At 44.8% G+C, this 20012-nt stretch overlaps 1 protein-coding gene across 1 annotated transcript in view; it reads right to left on the reverse strand.

Moving 5' to 3' along the window:
• Positions 1-319: 319 nt before the first annotated feature.
• Positions 320-20012, reverse strand: part of PLCL1 (phospholipase C like 1 (inactive)) — a 180777-nt gene continuing 161084 nt past the window's right edge. The window contains exon 6 of the mRNA XM_059853356.1: positions 320-2067. Coding sequence (XP_059709339.1) covers positions 1885-2067 — 183 coding nt within the window. The 3' untranslated portion in view covers positions 320-1884. The remainder of the gene's footprint in view (positions 2068-20012) is intronic.

The raw sequence follows: 20012 nt of genomic DNA on the forward strand, positions 1-20012 counted from the left end.
CCGAGAGGGGAAAACATGAAAATGCACACTTAGACCACTGATGTGGGCTTTATGCCTTGCCTGAAACACAAAAGACACTTCTCCAGATATCTCAGTGAAGTCTGAACACACACTCATAATCTAATGGAGAGATGAAGCAGAGCGTTTAGGGCTGGATCTGAACAAGCATTTCAAGTTTTACTGAAATGGTATTTAAGGCACCTGAGTTATAACCTTTGCAATAACACAGCTGCTGTTAGAGCAGGACCTTCTCTCAAGCAACTTACCACTCTAACCCAGCTTTATCCAGGATCACGTAAAATCACTGCAAATTCATGGGTCAAAGTTGTTTCATAGCTTTACTCTCTCAGTAATGTGCAACATGAACATAATAGTGTTATTAAGAAGTCAAAAATAACTTAACACAATAGCTATATAAGATTTTCCGATGATCAAACTTTCAGCAATTACTTTTTGTTAAGTTCAGAAAATTAGCATATTTGTTAATCAAATTAATTTAAAAAGTAGCTTTTAAAAATAAAAGCAATGCTTTAAATAAATATAGTCTTTTTATAACCATAAAACACTTAGTCCTGTTAAAGATAACACAAATATTCCACTCAAGCACAGTACTTAAACAATTGAAATGAATGTTGTGAGCACACGTGGGCCGGACATTGGGAGGGACGAGGATGCTGAGGATGCTCCAGGACATTCTCTGTCTCCTTTCCACAGCAGCACAAAGAGGCAGCCAATTCTCAGAACTTCCCCAAACACATGACATGTGTTAGGATATTTGTAGCTGCTGCACAAAAATGCTGGCACCCTGTTTTTCCCCAGGCTATTTCTCTACACTATACCTGTAGCAGTTCTTCAGCCCTGCTTTTAAATCTCTAGCACAGCATGATTTTAACCACAAAAAACATTAGGCCAGAGCCTGCTTGCTTCATCCAGCTGGCTCCAACATCCCTGCAGAAGGTGGCAAGCAAGGCCTGACCTCTCACACATCTTGCACTAAGGCTCACATTTTGTGAAATCTGAAAACCTTCCTTTTAATACTGGCACCACTGGCTGTTTCAGAGCAGCCTGAAGGTCACCTTCAGCGTTCATGGCCACCAAAGGTATTCACAGCTCTCCCCATAATTACAGGGCTGACTAGCTATGGTCATTACTACTCAAGTTAATGCCTATCAGCAAAGACTGTAGCTGTCTTGCAGATCTACAAGGTAGCAATGTTTTGCTGGAATAAACTAAATTAGCTAGTTCTTACATTAGTACGTGTTGTCTGGGTGTACCCTCAGCTAAACTCAGCAAAAAATACACCTCAAATCTACTGATAATCTACTTAGCTACTCTGATAATTTCATATCCTGTTTACTTGGCTGTAATTGTTCACTAAAAATCACCTTCAGGGTCTGCAGCGAACCACCAGCTTTGTCCTCACAAAAACAGCTGTCAGTGAAATTTGTTGTGGTTTGTCTGTTTGTTTAAACAGCGTAACAGTAATATAACCTAGAAGTAAAATGAAAAAAGCTGGAGAGTAAAGTAAAGCCCAAAACTGACACAAGTGCTCTCAATTTGTTTTGATCTTCAGAATGAACAAGCCTATTCAAAGATGACAAAGGAATAAATTAGCAAATGGCTAATGCAATGCATGAAAGGGTGTCGACAGGATTTGCATGTGCGCGCACACACACGCACTTGCATACAGACAGCTTGGCTTCATTAGAAATCTCACCACCAGAGCTTAGCTTGGATAAATTACCTGCATTAAAATACTGACATTGTGAGGATTTTAATACTATCACACCCTGTAGAGGGCACTCCTGTGTGATTTTTTAACGCTTTAAAAAAATAGTTTAGACTTATTGAAATCTGTGACAAATGTGACGGCTCTGCCTCTCCTCACAGCCTCCCATTCTCATCTCCAGTATCCTTCTCCTGTATTGCCTCCAGGCACCGTTTTGCCTTGGCATCTGCCTGCCCGCTCCCAGTTTTGCTCAGTCCACACGACAGGCACGCCAGCTGGATCTGCTTCATGTTCTCCAGGGCTTCGTTCTTGGCGTTCTTCAGGAGATCTCCTTGGCCCTGGGGATGCACAGACATGCAGGAGAGAGTCAGGGATTGCACACATCGCTCAGGAGCAAAAGCAGCAATGCTGCTCCTGTGTCCCTACAGGTCCCAGGTCCCATCTCAAATCATCTCTGCCCCCTGGAAATGGGACTGAAGCTTCTCCTGCAGCTTGGTGCCAGCACAGTGAGGAAGGCAGCAGCCAGCACTGGACAGGGTGGGACAGGCACCAGACCTCTCCCACTTCCATGTAACCAGCCTTGGGAGGTAATTTCAGCCTGAAAAGAAGGAGGCTGCAGAAGAAGGCATTTCCTCTTCCACAGTCAACAGCAAGGTCCTGCCAGGGCCAGGGCAGTGATGGCACATGGCACCCCTCTCCCCAAGCCACTGTTCCCTCCCTGCTCCCTGGCATCAGATCTGCCATGGCAAAGGACTGAGAAACCCTGATAACCCACCCCTCCTTCCACCTGGATTTGATAGCCAGCCTTGGGCCCTCCTTAAGCAGAGCAGGCCAAGTTGTGCCCGTATGAAACACATCATCCCATAGCACTCCAGTGAACCCTTCTGAACCATTTTGTTTGGGACCTTCAAGAAGGCAAATGGGAATGAGACTTCATGAACAAACTGCTTCTGTATCTTCTCAGAGCCTGTAAACTGAAGTGACTCACAGGATATCAATCCAATTTGTAACAATCAGGAAAAATGTGTTACATGAAGTTTGTATTAAGGAGTTGGGGTTCAGAAATGGCAAAATGAATATTTATGCAACATTGATATCTCAAGTGCCGTGAAGCGACAAGATTCTGGAGCTACAGGATACAAATAAATAAAAGCCAGGAGATGCATCTGGTTATTAAAACTCAGCATCAGTAAGAACTTGAGCTCCTCTTCTCCTAATGTCACCCCAAGTACAGCTTGAAGTACAGCACATGCTGCAGCTGGTTACACTCCTAAGGAATACCTCCTTCAGTCAGGAATACCTGACTGAAATGTCACACTCAGATCCCTGCCACCCATCCTGATCACCTGCAAATCACTTTGATGGCCTCATAGGACACAAGAGACACTTCAGCAGGACCTTGGGCTCACTGGAGGAGTGTCTGATCACCTGCCCCTCCTTGGGTTCTCCAAACCAATCAATCAGATGTGTTGGATGAGTCACAGTGTGACACCTTCCAGCAGTAGGAGCATCTCTGCTCTCCCTTTCCCCAGAGCTAAGAGGGAGGATTTATCCTACAGTGATGAGCACAGTTCCCTTTTTGCCAGTGCCTGGCACTGGACTCACAGGGTCTGAAGCCCTGTACACAATGTTCACAACCAAGAAACAATGGTGGCTTGCAAGGCTGCAGCACTGGTAAACACCCCGTGGGACACCACGTCATCCAGGGACGACAGCCTGTGCCTGAGAACACGATTGCCTCATCTCCTGGTGTCACAAATTTGTCCCTGCTGAACGATGCAAATCACCATCCAGATGCTGGGAATACAACTCAGTGTGAGAATAACAAAAAGCACTGGGACTGTGTGAGCAGCTCTGTGCTATTTGCTATGGAGCTCTTTTGAAGGGATTTGTGTCTCAGCAGCATGACAGTTCTGGGAATACACAGACAAAGAGCTTGGGATCCAGTCAGCAGGCATGATGTGAAAAAACAAAACAAGAATAAATTATGCAGCAGATATTTTTCATTGCTCTGAACTTACTTTTATGTCAGAGGTTTTGCTTATGGTTAAAGACAGTAGGCAGAAATTCAAGAGCCCCAGGGCTGCCTGGAGCACCCGGCCCACCTTGGTGTCCCCCTCCCTGTCTGCAAATGGCACAGGAAGAGTGGCAGGGTGCAGTGACAGAGACAACACTGGCACATAAACAAAGTACCTATCACTAGCAACATGATAACGTTATCAGAAAGGGTCCTCAATGTATCTCCTCAATACACCTTCCATCTCTTCAAACTGCACAAATGAAGTTTTGAATAGTTTGGGTTTAGGATGAAATACCCCTTGGCTGCTACTTCTTATGCACACAGGATCAAAGACACTAAAGACTTCTCCATCAAACAGGGAAAAATCAGTGTGACCATGCTTTGCAGCCTTAACTTCTCCAAGCCAAAACCTGGCACTGTGTGTACATGTCCAAGAACAGAAAAATCCCCTCAGTGTAAGAAGCAACCCCTTTCAGGGCGAAGTCAAAGCCTGGAAATGTTTCTCAGGGTGTCCCACAAACTGTGTTTGTCCAGGCACTGAGACACACATGGACAGATGCTGTTTGGGATTAGATGCACTGCCTGGGGGACAGCAGCCTGAGTCTGCCCTGCCAAGACTCTCACCTGAAGTCTGCAGAAGCCAAGGGACTTCACACCCCACGTGAAAGTGCCAAGCCACCCTCTCTCCTTATACATATTCTGATTTCACATTTGAGTAAACAGGCAATTCAGATTACAGATTTTGTCTGAGGCAATGCACAACATGCCTTCAGGCTTCCAAGAAGAAACACACGCCTCCTGAACACACTTCCAATATTTTGAAGGCATTCTTATTTTACAGTGATCTAAAAACAGAAGTGGACTTATCAAAATAGTGCCATTCCATTCATGTACAGACCAACTGATTTATGTCTAAGTCTCCTTGTGATTTTTGTTTTTAAACAGCTGGTTCGTTTGAGCTATACGAAGAAGCAAAAATTATTTTGAATCATCTGTCATGAGAAAATTAACGACAAAGTAGCCCTCTCTGACAGAGCTGTCACAATCCTAGAGACACCATTTAAAAAAAAAATCTGTGTGCAATGCTCCGTTTGAAGAGCCATCTGTTTGCTTTGAAAACTGGCTGTGAGCATAATCCACTTAAGAAGAATGTCAGCAAAATTGTGTCAACACCTTAACAAACTAAATACTGGATAGAAGCTAGAGTAAACTTTACAAGCATGATTGCATTGAAATAACCTTCACAGACCAGTCACCGTGAGCATCTCTGTGCACAAAACCATCCTGCTCACCCTTACAAACAAAGCCTCTCTCTTTCAGACAAGGAGAGACCATGACAGTCCACCTCAGCATCTATCCATCTATCTCCCTTCTGCTACTGGTATTATCAGCCTTTCTGAAAACAAAAACTCATGAGAAAGTTTAAATTCAGCGTTTGGCAGGACAGTGAATTAAGCCAGAAGAGACTAATCAAGAGTTCTAACAAAAACTGATCAAGGGGCCATTTTCATTTAGCCTTAGGGGATGGTAAAAGCCAGGTTTCTTACACTAAGTACACCTCACTGCAGAGCCTCAGCACAAATTAACATTACAGGACAAATAATGCAGCTTGTCAAGCAACTGCAAGATTCCAAGTCTTTACCTTGACAGGTTAATATTGCTTAGAAAACCCATAATCTAACATGGCTTTAAATATTGTTCAGCTCCTGTGACAAGCCATGAAAGGCTTTAGGAAGCACAAGTAGCTCTAGACAGACACTGGCAATGGCTACAGATGGGCAAATTCCATGTAGCTGTAGGTTCAGTTGTTTTTTTCCAAATCAAATACCAAGGTTTTTGAGTCAAGACGACAGCTCTAAATCCAACAGCAACTCACTCTGGGGCTGGGGAAATGAAAGCTGAGGTTGGTCAGTGGCACCACTTTGTGTTCAACTTCACAATATTATTTCTTATAGATACATTGCATGTTTATTTCTACCAAAATATAAATATATGGGCATGTACACTAATAATTACTGTTTCTGTGCTTTCTAGGAAACACCCTGCATCACAGAGGCCAGGCTGTGGGTACCCCCAGCCAGGGACTCTGTGCTGGCACTGCCACACCAGCACCAAGGGCTGCAGGAGGACCCTGAAGGCCAAGAGTGGCCCATGCAGGAGTGAAGTGCACTGACAGGGGCCCCACATCAGCACCTTGCACTGCTCCTGGTGAAGCAGAAAATCCCACACTGAGCAATGGGGCTTTCCTGGCCTTCCAACCTGGCTCTGCTTCCAGGGAGGCTGAAGCAGTAGCTGTGAAAGCCATTTTCTAATCTGCTGCTTGCTAAAGCAGACAGTAGCTTATCTCCTGAGCAGACACATTCTCTGACAGCACATTATGGGAGCTTTTCTCTCCAATCCTCAAGGGCTGAGTAAATACAAACAAATAACAGAGCTTTTAACACCCAGCCCACATCATGCTCGTGATATTACTGTTATTTTTTAACTTATTCTCAAAGAGTCAAGCTCTTTCATTACTATTTAATCACAAAGTAAAATCTCCAGAGGATGCCAGCGGATGCCAGCGGGTGGCTGAAAAAGCCAGACACAGTCAAATGAAACAGCCACTCCACATTTCAGAGGCAACACAGGCACAGTAACAGCTCTGACAATCTGTGCCAAGGGACTCCAAATGCTGGAGAGCTGCTCTCACATTGGGATACTCTGTGTGGAGGCAGCATTTACTGCAAGGGGTGCATTTTCATAGTAGGACTAATTGTGTTTAATATTAATAAGGAGGCACACAATTAAATGATTGCATATGGCTTTGAAAATGTAATCTTGGGTAGGAAACCATTAATGAAGAGATCAGACTGTTATGTTAAACTTATTACAAAAAGCAGATATTTTTCCATGCGTCCTTCAAAGCTAAATGTGGGAACAATTGATTTGAATTTGATTATGATACATTCACATTTCAGAACAGACTACTCCAAAAGCATAGTGTTGCTGAATCAATGCAGACTGTAAAACCCCACCCTTTTCATTATTGCTGCAGATAGTTTGTCAACAGCTTTGCTTTATTGTCTGTGACAGAGATCATAATGCACACGTTGGCATGAAAAATTACTGTACACAAAGATTAGACACAAAGCTATAATCACTTCTCACACACTGAAAATAAAGGATTGCAAAAATGAGTTACACCACAGGAAAAAGCAGGGTCCAAATGTAACTTGCCAATTTATCTTTAAACCCTTGCACAGCAGAAATTCACTTCCTAACGGGAAAATAAAAAGGCCACAAATATAAAAGATGGCACTTAAACAGCATTCTTTGTGCTCCTGGGGTATCATTTAAGGTCTGGGTTTTGGACACAGCTTCTCACTTACCCACTGTAAACCAAATGCAAGAGCTTGTTTCTACCTGGCTCTAACCAGCAACAACTTTGACACTGAGTAAATCAGGTGATCAGACCGAGTGCTCGCTGGGGCCTGAGTCATCACATTTTACAGGATGTGCTGGTGATTTCAGACATCAAACTGAGCATCTCATTTTGGTATATCAGCATGTCACTGACAGCCAGAGACCTTCTCTCCCATTTCCCAAAGTAGGGTCCAGCAAAAATTTGCAAGGAAAACACTGGGAATCAATTATATCACGCAGAGAACAGATGAGAGATGTACAGAGAAGAAAACATCCACCTAGGGAAAGGCAGTCCCCATTACATACAAAGTGCTAAATCTCTGTAAGCAAGAGCAGCAGAGCATAACTGCTGTGGAATAGATTATTGTGTGCAGTTTGGACACAAGGTTACAGGATGAAAACCAAATGAAATTATCTAAGGTTGTGCCAAGCACCAAGGTCAGAGCTCTAGGGCTGATCTCCTCAGTGCACTGTAGTGAGCAGCTGGGACACCTAGGAGAACAAGGCTGAGGGTGATGACACAGAGGAGGAGATGGATACTTCACAGGAACAATCTCCTACTAATTCTGTATCTAACCCAAATTATTCCTCATATCATCTTTTCTCCATTTACTTCATGAATCAGCCATATGGATGCTGGCTCCAGGCTTTCCTGCCTGTCATGGCACAGGGAGCTGAGTGGGTAGAAACCCAAGCTCCTTTTCCCAGGAAAAGCATCGGGAAGCACAGAACCAGCCCTGACTGCTCTGTATATCCCAATTGTTTTACTCCTTACTCAGGGGAAAAAAATCCAGTTTGCACCTGATATTTGCACGAGTCTCAAAGATAAAACAGCACCTGCAAGAAGCACTCAAGGCCTTGAGGACACTCACTGCCTGACCAAGACAGTCAGCCCTAAGGTGACACATCCCAGCAGCCTCCTGCCAGCAAGCACCTAACCTAAGGACAACTGCTGGGACAAGAGCTAAGGAGCAACCATCTCTGCCAGTACCATTTACAAAGCACAGCCTCTTTTTCAGTGCAGCCAGTTGTAAGGGAGAGAGGACAACACCAGCATTACTCCAGGTGGCTGGGAATATTCACAAGTCAACTCCAAAACAATCTGGTCCCATGTAAAAGCAGAAAGGTCTTTTAGTAGTTCAAGGGAAAGCAGGCAGGAATCTTGGGTTATGGCACCATTCAGCCATGGCTTGCCCTAAGCACCCAGCAGGATCCAGTGGATCAGCCTGGTCCTCTTTGAGACACAGATCTCTCTAGGTGTTCAGATACCATAGCAAAGGGACACAGAGGAAGTTAATAACAATTAATAAATCCATGACAATAAACAGAATGAATAAATAAATAAATAATGAGCAAAGTAAGCAGAAATTAGAATGGCCCTAACTTGCAAGACAGACCAAATGTTCACCTCAGGTGTGGCCCAGATGCCATTACACACCATGGGCTGCACACACCCAGTGGGTATGTGACTGCAGCTGGGCAGTCTAACCCAGGGATAGGGCCTGATGCTAACCATGTAAATGTGGTGTGCTAAAAATAATATTCACATTACCTGAAAACCAGTTCCATCTGATACTAATTACTTTTATTTAAACTCCTGAACAATCTGACAGTTGCTCAGTATTAGGCCATCCCACGCAAAACCCAAAACTTTTATGCTGATTTAATTTGCCAGTTGCATCTCACCCCAAAGGTCTGCATTGGGGAGGATGACCTAAAAGGATTTACAGAGCTGTTCTGCATGAGCCTGGTTAGTTTTCTAGAAGGCTGGTGACAGTTCATTGCACAGCCAAGCAGTCAGCCCAAAGCACGTGGCATGACATAAATGGTTGGGAAGAGGGAACTCCATCTATCTCTGCTGGTATGGCACTCCTTGAAAAACACCCATACAATTTCTTGCCTTCTTTTACAGCTGTTGGAAAGGTGCAATTAAAATCTCAATGGTTGTGCTGGATACCAAGAGACAGCCCTTCCCCCCCCACATTGGGTGAGGCTCCCCAGTTATTACAGAAGTGCCAGTCCAGCACCTGTATGTTCCTAAATTATGTGACATGGCCAAACATAACCCCAAGAGCAGCCTGGGAGGTGGAGCTGAACAAACAAGGAGAACCTCAATGAGAACAGTCAGGCAACTACCAAAGAAGCAAATACTTAGAAAACCTTCTGATTCTGGCTGCTGGCCTTGCCAGCACAAGGATATCACTGCTTTGTGCAGCCATGGCAACTTAGGAAAGAGGGCCTATATTTGAAATTCTCCTACAGGATTTGCCTAACAAGACAAAGGCAAAGGACATACATGGCCAGCTTGCTCTCAAAGTCAGTTGAGTGCCCCCACCAAGCCCTTGATCAAAGCCTGACAAGGAATTAACACCAAGCATTTGTTTGAACACCTAAGTGGCAAAAACACTCATGCTACAGTCTTCCCTACTGATCTTTCAAAAGAGCTCTTCACTGAAATCCAGGGGCTCTTGCAAATCAATTGCACTGTATGGCTGCTAATTTATTCCTTTGAGCAGACATTTTATGTATATAAAAAATGGGCTTTTATTTTTGTTTTTTAAATAAATGCCTATGCTTCTGTCTCACGTGGGCATTTAAATTAAATTATGTTATATCAGGCTGTCAAAAGCAATGAATGTGAACACTGACTGTAACTGTGCTGCAGCAGGAATTTGCTTTCAGAAATAATGCCATTAATTTGATGTTAGCCATGTGCTGAGCAGTTCAGCTGCCTGTGTGTCTCTCAGGCACGTCAGGCAGACAGTTTGCAAGCACAGCCACAAATGCACAGACTCTTGCTGTCAACCCCTCCATGCTAGGAACCTGCCTTTTTTCCTGGTGATAAGTTTAAAATCACAGGCTTGGCTGGAAGCCCAGGAGAGCACAACTAATGCTAAGAAAACCCCACATCTCTGAAGAAATTTGGGCACTGTTTATTTTTGATACACAGCCATGAAATGAAAATTGAGGCTGTACGTCCAGGCACTAATTTTTCAGTCCTCCTTTCATCACAAAACCCAACTGCTCACAGATACCAGTACCAGCACTAACTGGTAACTCCTGTAAGGTCCAGACAGTCCCAAAAAAAAGAAAAAATGGGAAGAAAGATGAAGCAGAATGTGCACCTTTTTTTTTTTTTGGTTTTTTTTTTTGCATTTGATTTTTCTGAGTAAAAGGACCAGCTGCAGGAAAAGAGATGTTTTGTAGCTAATGAAAGACCTGTGAAAGGCAGCCCTCAAACAAAACATTTGGTTGCAACCTCTTGCTCCCTGGTGCCCTCTGTGCTGACTCTCAGATGCACAGGCTGCAAGCACACAGTTAACATCAAAATCATGTCCTTCATCCCAGGGTAGCCAGCAAAATGTCCCTTATGTTCATCAGAGCCTGGAAAGGGTTTAGTAGCCAACTCTGAGCTGATTCTGTTTTGACTGAAGACAACACACACCTGTGCTGGTTTGGGATTTTTAGGAGGGAGGGAGTGTTGCAGCAATGTCACACAAACAGTCACTGCTCTCCTTTGAATTGCTGGAGATACCAGCTAAAAAAATACCTACAGCTGTGCTTAATGCTAACTGAAATAATCTAATGAAGATGAAATCAAATTGTGCCAGTCAGAGCAGATTGTTTGTGGACAGAGCACCTTCAGCACTGCTCCCCCATGCAGCTCCTAAGGCTCTGCTCCTTTCTGCCTGCCACAAGCACTAGTGCCTCAGCAGCTATGTGGTTTGCAAATGCTGCTGGTGCAGTGGCTGCTGGCCAACACTACCAGCTGACTGGGTCACAGGAGTCTGCAGAAGCCATCCAAGCTCCCTATTCCTATTCCCCCAGATGGGACAAGGCACCCCCCTCCTCCCTTCCTGCTAGGAGCTGTGGGCAGCCAGTTTCTAATCAGTTCACAAGCAGCACAGGCCACAAACAACTTTATGCTGATGCAGAAAGCTTCAAACTGAGGCCAAAGCCTCCAAATCACATGAAGGTTTAAGTGCAAAAAGAAAAAAACAGCACAAACTGCTGTCTAAGTACTAGGAGGAAGCAAGTTTTTATAGGATCCCTGAGCAAATGCTCTGACTTGCTTCACCCCTGTCCAGGGATCAGCCCTGTCATTCTGGGGCCCTGCAGTCAAAGGCAGGTTTGCTGGTGAGACTGGACAGTGAGCTCAGTAAAAGCAGAGCTGAGCCACCCTCTCTGCTCCTGCTGTGCCAGTGGTTAAAGAGGCTCCTGTGGGCCTTACAGGCTAACAGGGCTTGTTTCCCCTGGGAGAATCCCAGCCCTGCCTTCCCAGTGCAGATGTGAAATCAAGTACAAACAGGAGCAGATAGGGTTATTTTTGTAAGCAGAACACTGACTGACCCAGCAGGCAGAGAGCTACTGAAAGGAAGCAACTGAGAGGGGAGGAGAAAATCAGCAGGGGTCAAAAACAGGCCTGGGTGGAAGTGAGAAATCTGTTTCTGTTTTTTAGAAGGATGGGAATTGGAACACAGCAAACTGAGTGAGCCAAGCACAAAAATCAGTGGTGCAGGATAGGGGTAGTATTCATTTACAAATTCATTGCCCCAATATGTCAATGAGGGAAACTGAACGAGCATAATTTACAATCCATTACAATACCATGCCACAGAAAATACAAGGCTTTTCAGCCAAGCTGAACTCAGTTTTTAAGCCATTACTACAGATGGCTGTTATAGTAGCTCCACAGTTACTGGGGAGGGTTGGAGAATCTGAGATTATCCAGCATCAGACCACTGAGCTACCCTCCAAAGGAAACTGTCCTGCTGCTCTGGCAGCCTCCAGCACCAGCCCTTTTATCCCAGACTCCTAAATCAGGCTGGTCGAGTTATTCAATTACCACCACTACCAATGTCTGAAAAGGTTAAAAAAAAGCACTTTTTTGCTTTTCTGTGCCTTCATGTGGCTCAGCTCCTCCTCACTGCTACATACACCAGCATCCCTAGGTCACTACCCAATGGAGGGGGAAGGCAGGGAACAGAGTGAGAACTTAGCTGCAATTATCACCTCTATTATTACTATTCAGAGCAATCACAGCCTATCAGTCAGGCTCTTCCTGCCAATAGCAGACCTATGTCTTATCTGTAGCACAGAGGGTACTGGAGAAAAGAGCTACTAAATATGCATTTTTAACTTACTCCTGTAAGTCTGACTGCTCTCATGGAATCGTCTTTCTGACATCAGAAATGCCATCTTTTTCTTTCTGCGATCTAAAAATAAATAGCAGCTGCCTCAGCACATGAATCACTGGTTTTGTCTCCACTTTTCTCCTCAAATGGATCCCACCTGTACCTGGGGAAATGACCCATAAGAAAGTGTCCTTTATCTCCCGGGGGTTTCACCACCTGACACTTGAATTCACCTGACCCATGTAAAAGAAGACTGCAGCTGTCAAAAATACAAGACTGCAGTTTCCCAATCTGTTGTTCCTACAGTAAAAACTTACTTCCACCCACAAGTACTTGGGCCTCTCATTTCCCTAGCTCCTGTGCAAGGTTTTTGAAATGCCTGCTGCATTTAGGGCTTATGGGGTCTACCATGATCTCGGGGAGAATAAGTGCAGAGCAAATGCCTGGTCTCACTGAACACCCACAACTTTCACTTTATGCACTTTGTGGCTTTTCACAGCTATCCCTGCAGACCCATATTTCCAATAATCACACATGTAAACACAGAAGTCTTTACTCCACAGCCTTCTCCTGCTAGTGGCTCCAGACAACAAAAATGAATCAATACCACCACTGAGTTAAAGAGCATTTTACTTTAACCACACCCCTCAGAATATGCAGTGGTGTGGATGAACACTTTTCAATGTCAGGACAATCTAGACTGGCACAATGAAAACAGGGAAGGTCGTGCCAGCAAATCACACCCTGCTGGATTCAGAGTTTGGCTCCCCTGACTCATACACTCACACAAGTACAGAAGAAGTCAGAGGTCCCTGCTAACAACCACATTGTGCACAGTCTGACATGTGGAGAGAGGATTTCTATCAATGCTCAGGAGGGAGAAGGTGAGGACTTGGGGCTTTCACACAGAGACATACCAGCCCCCACCTTCCACCAAGCACAAGGGCCAGGTACTGCTCCATTATAAAATATATACCTGGATTTCACTGAGGCCACTGACTGTGCCAGGGAAAACCCAAACACCACCTTAGCAACTGCAGAGGAGGAAGTTCCAATGGAGCAACCAAGCAGCTTCCATCACCTCCTGAGCTGCCCTGAGGAACTAGCTTAAATGAGATGCCCATTCCACCCCAGGGAGCAGGTTTTGTAGATGCTGGCATGTAAATCACACAACTAAAGGGGCAGTCATCTTGTCATAACTTCTAAGCTCTGGGAAACTGTATGTGATCTGCTAACAGGAGCTGCAAGGAGCTCTAAATATACCACAGGAGTCATTTTTAGAAGATGTTGAACCTTTTATCACACAGCATTCAAACACAACCATTTCAGGGGAGTACCAGTCACAGCTCCCAGGGAATGGCACAGCACAGATTTAACAACATGCAAATGCTGGAAAAAAACAATGCACAAGCAATTCTCTCTTACAATCAGTAAAAATCAGTGCCCTGGTCTCTCCCTGATACTCAACAAATTCAGAAAGTAGCTGTGGGTGGAGGGTCCCTCGTGGAGACCCACCATGGATGCCTCAGAAGCAGAGCCCTCCACTCCCTGAGGCTTTCAGTGGCATGAATGAACATCCAGGCACAGTAGTGTGGGCTGCTGCCAAGCCAGGAAGGAAAAGGTCTCTCCAAGCCCCTCAGTGAGTGCCAGGCACTGGGGCAGTGGTTCTGCCTCAGGCACTCACCCAAGGGCCCAGAGCAAAGGCTCCCAGCCCTGCAGCACTGCCTGAGCTGTGTGGGCAGGGCTGGCAGCTTTGCTTGGGTTACTCTGCAATCCAGAACACCTGACAGAGGCACCTTGTCTCTTGTTCTTTGTTAGAACAGCCATTGACAGATAGAAGCAAGAAATGTGTGAATTTCTGCAGAAACTCGTGCTTTCATTACAGCCTTTTTAATTCCTCTGAACAAGGCCACACTGTCAGATTGGCACCAACTAGATTCCCAATTTCCATGTCTTCCAGGTTGTGTTAATTAACTCCACTGCAAGTAGAGCAGTGTTTGATATCCATACCTCAGATAAAAACATCACTGTTACAGGGGAGGGAGGGGGTGGCAGAAGTTGCCTGAGTTCCTATGCCACCTGCAGTTTCTGCCTGCACTGTCTCTTCCTGAGAGTGGTCAGTGAAAACTGACCCAGTTTTTACACCCAAGCAATCCTCCTTTGGTGAGGAATTACCAACATTCATTCATCTTCCCTGCACGCCAGCCCTCCTATTCCCACTGCCTCCCCTCAATAGTCCCAACTTTCCAGCACAGTTGTGCAGCTCTGCCCAAGCACATATCGAGCAGGAGTAGCTACTTCTCCTCAAAAGATGAAGATCTTCAAGAGACTTGTGACCCTCCCTGCTGATTTTTCAAATAACCTCTTCATAGGTGATAATCTTGTTGCTGCCCAAAACAGCTTTCAGAGAACAAACTCTCTTTGTATTCCTCCTGAACATGACTAATTACTTTTCCAGTTGCAGAGGCTTTGGACCCAATGACACACCCCCTCAGGAGAAGCTGGCCTTCACACCCAGGTGACAAAATCCCTGCCAGGCTGGTAGAGAACAGTGACGTGAGCAGCACAGATGGGACTCAGGCTGTGATGGGTCTGCCCCAAAGACACAAGCACAGAATTGCCAGGTCCCACACAGCCACCCCAGGACAAAGTTGGCACAAAACACAGAGGAGTAACTCACAGGAACTGCATCTTGGTGAGGGACAGCATTAGAGCCATGCAAAGCTTAGTCTAAATCAAGGGTGGGGGTCCCAGGTGGTTCTCCCCCCATATTGACATGATTTAGATTATCATCTAAACTGGGGCAATGCAGAGGGAATGGGATTTGAGGCTGAGGAGAAGAAACAGTAAAGACTGAGATGACAGTGAGGCACAGAGAGGTAATGGAGTTAGGACAGACAACCAAGGAGAGGGCTTTGCTGAGCTGCCAGCTTATGCAAGAGAAAGAGCTGGGCATCTATTCTACCTTTCAAATATCTTGACAAGCCTGCATTTGTAAAGTGACACTAAAAGTGGTTTTCTGTGCACAGCACCTCAGTGTGCCAACCCTTGGCTGGGCTCAAAGCCCATGCTGCTGAGGTGGCCCTGGCACAAGGGGTACCAGGCAGTGACCCCACATGCTCCTGGCTCTGTCTCCCACCACAACACAATGCATCTCTTCCTGCAGGCACAGCCAGCAGCTTGGCATCAGATCCATGGCTTTTGGCAATTTGTCCCATCACTCAAAATAAAAGGTATCACAAGATCCATCTCAGGCTTATTTTAGTCAAATTCAAGAACTCAGAAAGGGATCACTCAGGGCTTTCCATACCACCTTTCATTTTTTCTAACCTCTTCCTTTTGTGTCAAAGTTACTGTTGTTTTGCACATATATTTGATGGCCTGTCTCAGCTCCTGTACACATACATGCATGTGTGTTTGCACACATACAAACCCACCCCGATGGAACTCAAGGAGTAATATTTAGACCCGAGTTTCAGAACTCTGTATTATAGTTAAAAAAAAAAAAAAAAGTTTATATCAAAGGAAGTCACATCTCAGCACTTGTTTTCTGGATGAACTTCAGTGACCCTCCATTTTTGGTCTGTCATACACTTGGGTCCACACTGACTGCAGAAAGGTCTTGTCCTTAAACCCTGTAGGAACAGAGCCCTGGCAGTGAAGGAAGAAGAGCAAAATGAGAAAAATGGCAGAAACATTTCTGCTCAGATGACTCTGGCCATCAGCTCTTTCCCCAACAGCTAGATGGCTCCCTGGGTCTGCCAGGTATTGGGTATCACCACGGAAAACAGTACAACCTCATACATCCATCAGCAGGAGGAACTACACAGCTTCTCACAGTCCTAGTTTTTTACCCAAATAGGTGATAAAGGCTGCAGAAAAGAGACTGTGTGTCTCTGGAAGAACAGAAACCATTAATTGGCTTTGGTTCTGCAGGGGCTGTGTCACTGGGGAGTGAGTGCTGCTCTTCACAAGCACCAGCACTGCAGGCAGGCGAGTGCAGGCCCATGTGGGTCCCTGTGCCTGGACAGATAAACACAGACTCTGCCTGATCTGAATGTCTGGACCATCACTCCTTGCCAGTCACTGAAACACTCCTCCTGTGACATTATTCAACAAAACCCCAGCAACAACTGAATAACAGGGGACAAAGTCTCTTCTCTTTGTCAGGCTGTCCTGGGACTTCATGCCCTACAGAAACTCACAGGACCATGAAAGAGATCATCAACAGCTGTAAACCCTGGTAATCTTGGCTCTCTGCTTAATCCCTGCTATTGCCAGCAGTTGGCACTTGAAGATTTAAGATTGTCTGGGTGGCCTTCAAGTGTATTTTAAATGCACACAAATATTTAGCTTGTTCTAAATCCAACTCGTGTCTCGGAATTTTCCTTGGCCAAGAAAACAGAGACCTTGTCAGAAACACCATTAGGGCTTCAAAAGCTCCCAGGGAACAGCCAGGTACCTGGAGAGGTCATGCTGTACTTGCTGGGACCGCTCACTACATCATCCCCAGAGCAATGCTCTGGCAGCATGGCTGAGGGCCAAGAATAACAGGATATTCCAGCTGATGAACCAGTACTCCTGGTGGACTGGGATTACAGTCCTTTTACCCTAATACACAGTGCTGAAGCAACTTGAGAAGTTTCCATCACCAGATACGACTGACAAAATCCTCGGAGCTGTCTGTTGAAGAGCTCTGCTTCCTGCCTCTGGGCTTGGGCAAAACAAACAAAAACCAGTTCATTCACCATTTATGGAGGAGGTCTTTATCAACCAAATCAGTAGAGAACAGCACTCTGCTGTTCTCAGGCGTGCAGAAAGATCTGCCTATCCTAATTGCATGGTTTGGTTCTCTTGGTTTGCAAAATACACTGATCAAAACAGCTTGGCATGTGAAGCACAACACCTACCTCCTTATCTTGTAACCCAAGATCATTCAAAGGACTCTAAATCCCCTATCCAAGAAAAATATTGCAACACCTCCAGAAGAGCCCTGGAGCCTGTCCTGAGAGCCAGGAGCACAGTCTTTGCCCTGGATCCAGCCCTGAACTGGGAAACTCCACTGCACTCACCTCTGCATTCAGAGTACACAAAGGTCTGGGAACAAGATGTGCTCCCATGTGGCTCCTCCAGACTCTCAGATTCAATAAACAAAAACCTAAATCTACCTCCTCCCTCATCTTTCCCTCTTCTTTTAAATTAACTGCTTCCAAGTAAGCAGGTTGGTATTTACAGGACTAAATGGATGTTGACCTTGATGCCTTCTTCACCTGGTTTCTAGCACTCTCAGAAAGCCAGCTGGTTTTTCATTAATTTTCTCCTTTTTGTCCTTCAGTTCATGTGTAAGAGACCAAGATGATCTAGTCACTATGTGAATCATTAGAACAGCTCTGCATTTCCTCATTTTTGTAAAATCTGCCACTCAGTCACAGACTGACTGGCTCAGATAATCTCCACTGCAACTGAGAACGCCTTGGCATAAGGCAGCAGATCCTTCAAAAGTAGCCAGGGCACACAGTCTGGAGAGGTTTAAAAGTTTGAAACACTGCTCTTAGTTCAAAAGTTTGAACTGCATCAACAAAGCAAATGCAAACAATGTGGGGACTAGAAAGAAGGAAAGCTATTTAGTCTCTCTGGAAAAGGAGCCTTTGGGATAACCACATTCAAAATGAATTTATCTGGGTATGAGTAGACATGAGGTGAGTTGATCTGGAATAACACAGTCAGCCCTGCATTTAAAGGCAGGCATGAAAACTCCAAGCCACACAAACCACTCCTGCCTACTGCTCCTGCTGGACTATCACTGTCAGGAGATGACAGCAAATAACAAGAATTTGTTGCTAAGACACTATGGCTTATATTTAATCGATTTTTGACGTTTCACAAATTGAGCACCAATGCACTTATGTCCCCAGAGATATGCCAGGAAAAAGAGAGAGATATGGTATCAGGAGTTTTTGGTGTGAGAGGAAAGCCTGATACTTAGAGTGAATAAAATATATGTGCATAGAATACAGCAGCTTTGTGGGGACTCATGAATCCATCATGTTCTCACTTGAGATCTAGATAGCACAAATTGTCACGCAGATCCTTTAGCAACAATTAAATAATATGTGGCAGAAGAGATTGTTACCATTGTGCTTAATTACATTAAGGTTCCTATGATTCTGCTGTGCTGCTCTGTTGTCCACTCTGCAGCATGCCAAGGAAAAAAAGCCATGGTTCATGCCTAACTGCAAGAAAAAGGACTGATATGAAAAGACCCATATAAATGTCTCAAGATTTTATAATACTATAAAGTATCCATTCAAAAACACTTCCATAGTGCACTATAATAATCCTTAAATTAAGGCTGGGAATGGACCTAGTTCTTCCAAAGATCATCAGAAACTCTGTGTTTAAGGTGCTTTAGAATATCAATCACTATCTGACCAGTAGTTTTTCTTCAAAAAGAAAACTGGTACCTTTTAGTGATGATAAATTCACCTCAGTATAGGTGAGGGCAGGCAGTCTGTACGTACATCTGTCAGAAATCTCACTTTTATCTCTGCAAGTAGCCCTAAAGTGTGCATTTGGGGCTCTGCCACCCAAGTGAGGGGTCTGGGATGCTGCAGGTCTCCCAAGCAACTGAAGGGCATCATCCTGCAAAAGTGCCATTTCTGCACAGTTCTGCTGCATAAAATCACATACACTAGAGTTGACATTGATCACAACCACATCATAAAATCGTGGAGGCCTCCCCCCAAAGACAGGGCTGCATTAGCACTTTAATAATTGTATGCCTTCTGCATTTGACAGACTTCTCTTGATACAGCTAATCAGCATTCATTTAAATGCAGGATAATTAACAGATACCCTCATGGATGAGAGCTGAAACAAGCCCTGAAAATGTAACCACTTGATGTCTTGTGTCATGCACTAATGGTTGGAGTCCTGGTCAGACAGAACAGACGGACTTAAGACAGCAGGGGCGAAATCTTATCGTGGGGAGCAAAAAAAGATTTAAAAACACATGTGCATTTCAGAGCAGACCAGAATCAAACATTTGAGTCTTTTGCCTTTCAGCAGAAGACCAAAACAGTAAACACCACTTTTATCTTCTTTTTTCCCATGTTTTGTCTTTAAATAAGCAGGCATGTTGGCATATTAACTATCTGGATATTTACCATCAACATACAAGTACCTCTTGGTATTGTTTCTAGACTTTGTATGTGCTGACCCACCAAAGCACAAAGAGCCCAGAAAAATCTGTCTGCAGGCTGTCAAAGCATGTCCACATGAGAGCAGGTAATCTGAATCACAGTCAACATACTCAAACTTTGACTTACTTGCCAGGCTCTTGGGACTCAGGCAGATCCCCACTTCTTTGCTCGAGTGAACACCTCCTGGCAGTCTGAGACAGTTTTTCCTCAGCAAGGAGAGTAGTTTTGCAGGCTACAACTTTTTTCCCCTCAAACATTCTCAAAACCTCATATAGCAGTCATTGAGTCAGTGGTTTGCTCATGTGACAGATGCTAAGAGTGCCTCAGTTACTGCAAAATGCTTGGTACAAGATCCCATGGGAGAGGCAGACTGAGTGGGCTGAAGAGCCCCAGGAGAGGTGGCAGCTGGAGCCAGGAGCAGACCTGACCTGGCTCTGCAGGACATCACCCAGCATGATTCTTCTGTCTAGGGTACTTAAGTTATGCCTCTCAGTGTTACTGACTGTGAACCTGACAGTGCT

Source organism: Haemorhous mexicanus, chromosome 8 (assembly GCF_027477595.1).
Source record: "Haemorhous mexicanus isolate bHaeMex1 chromosome 8, bHaeMex1.pri, whole genome shotgun sequence".
In the NCBI taxonomy this organism is placed as follows: domain Eukaryota; kingdom Metazoa; phylum Chordata; class Aves; order Passeriformes; family Fringillidae; genus Haemorhous; species Haemorhous mexicanus.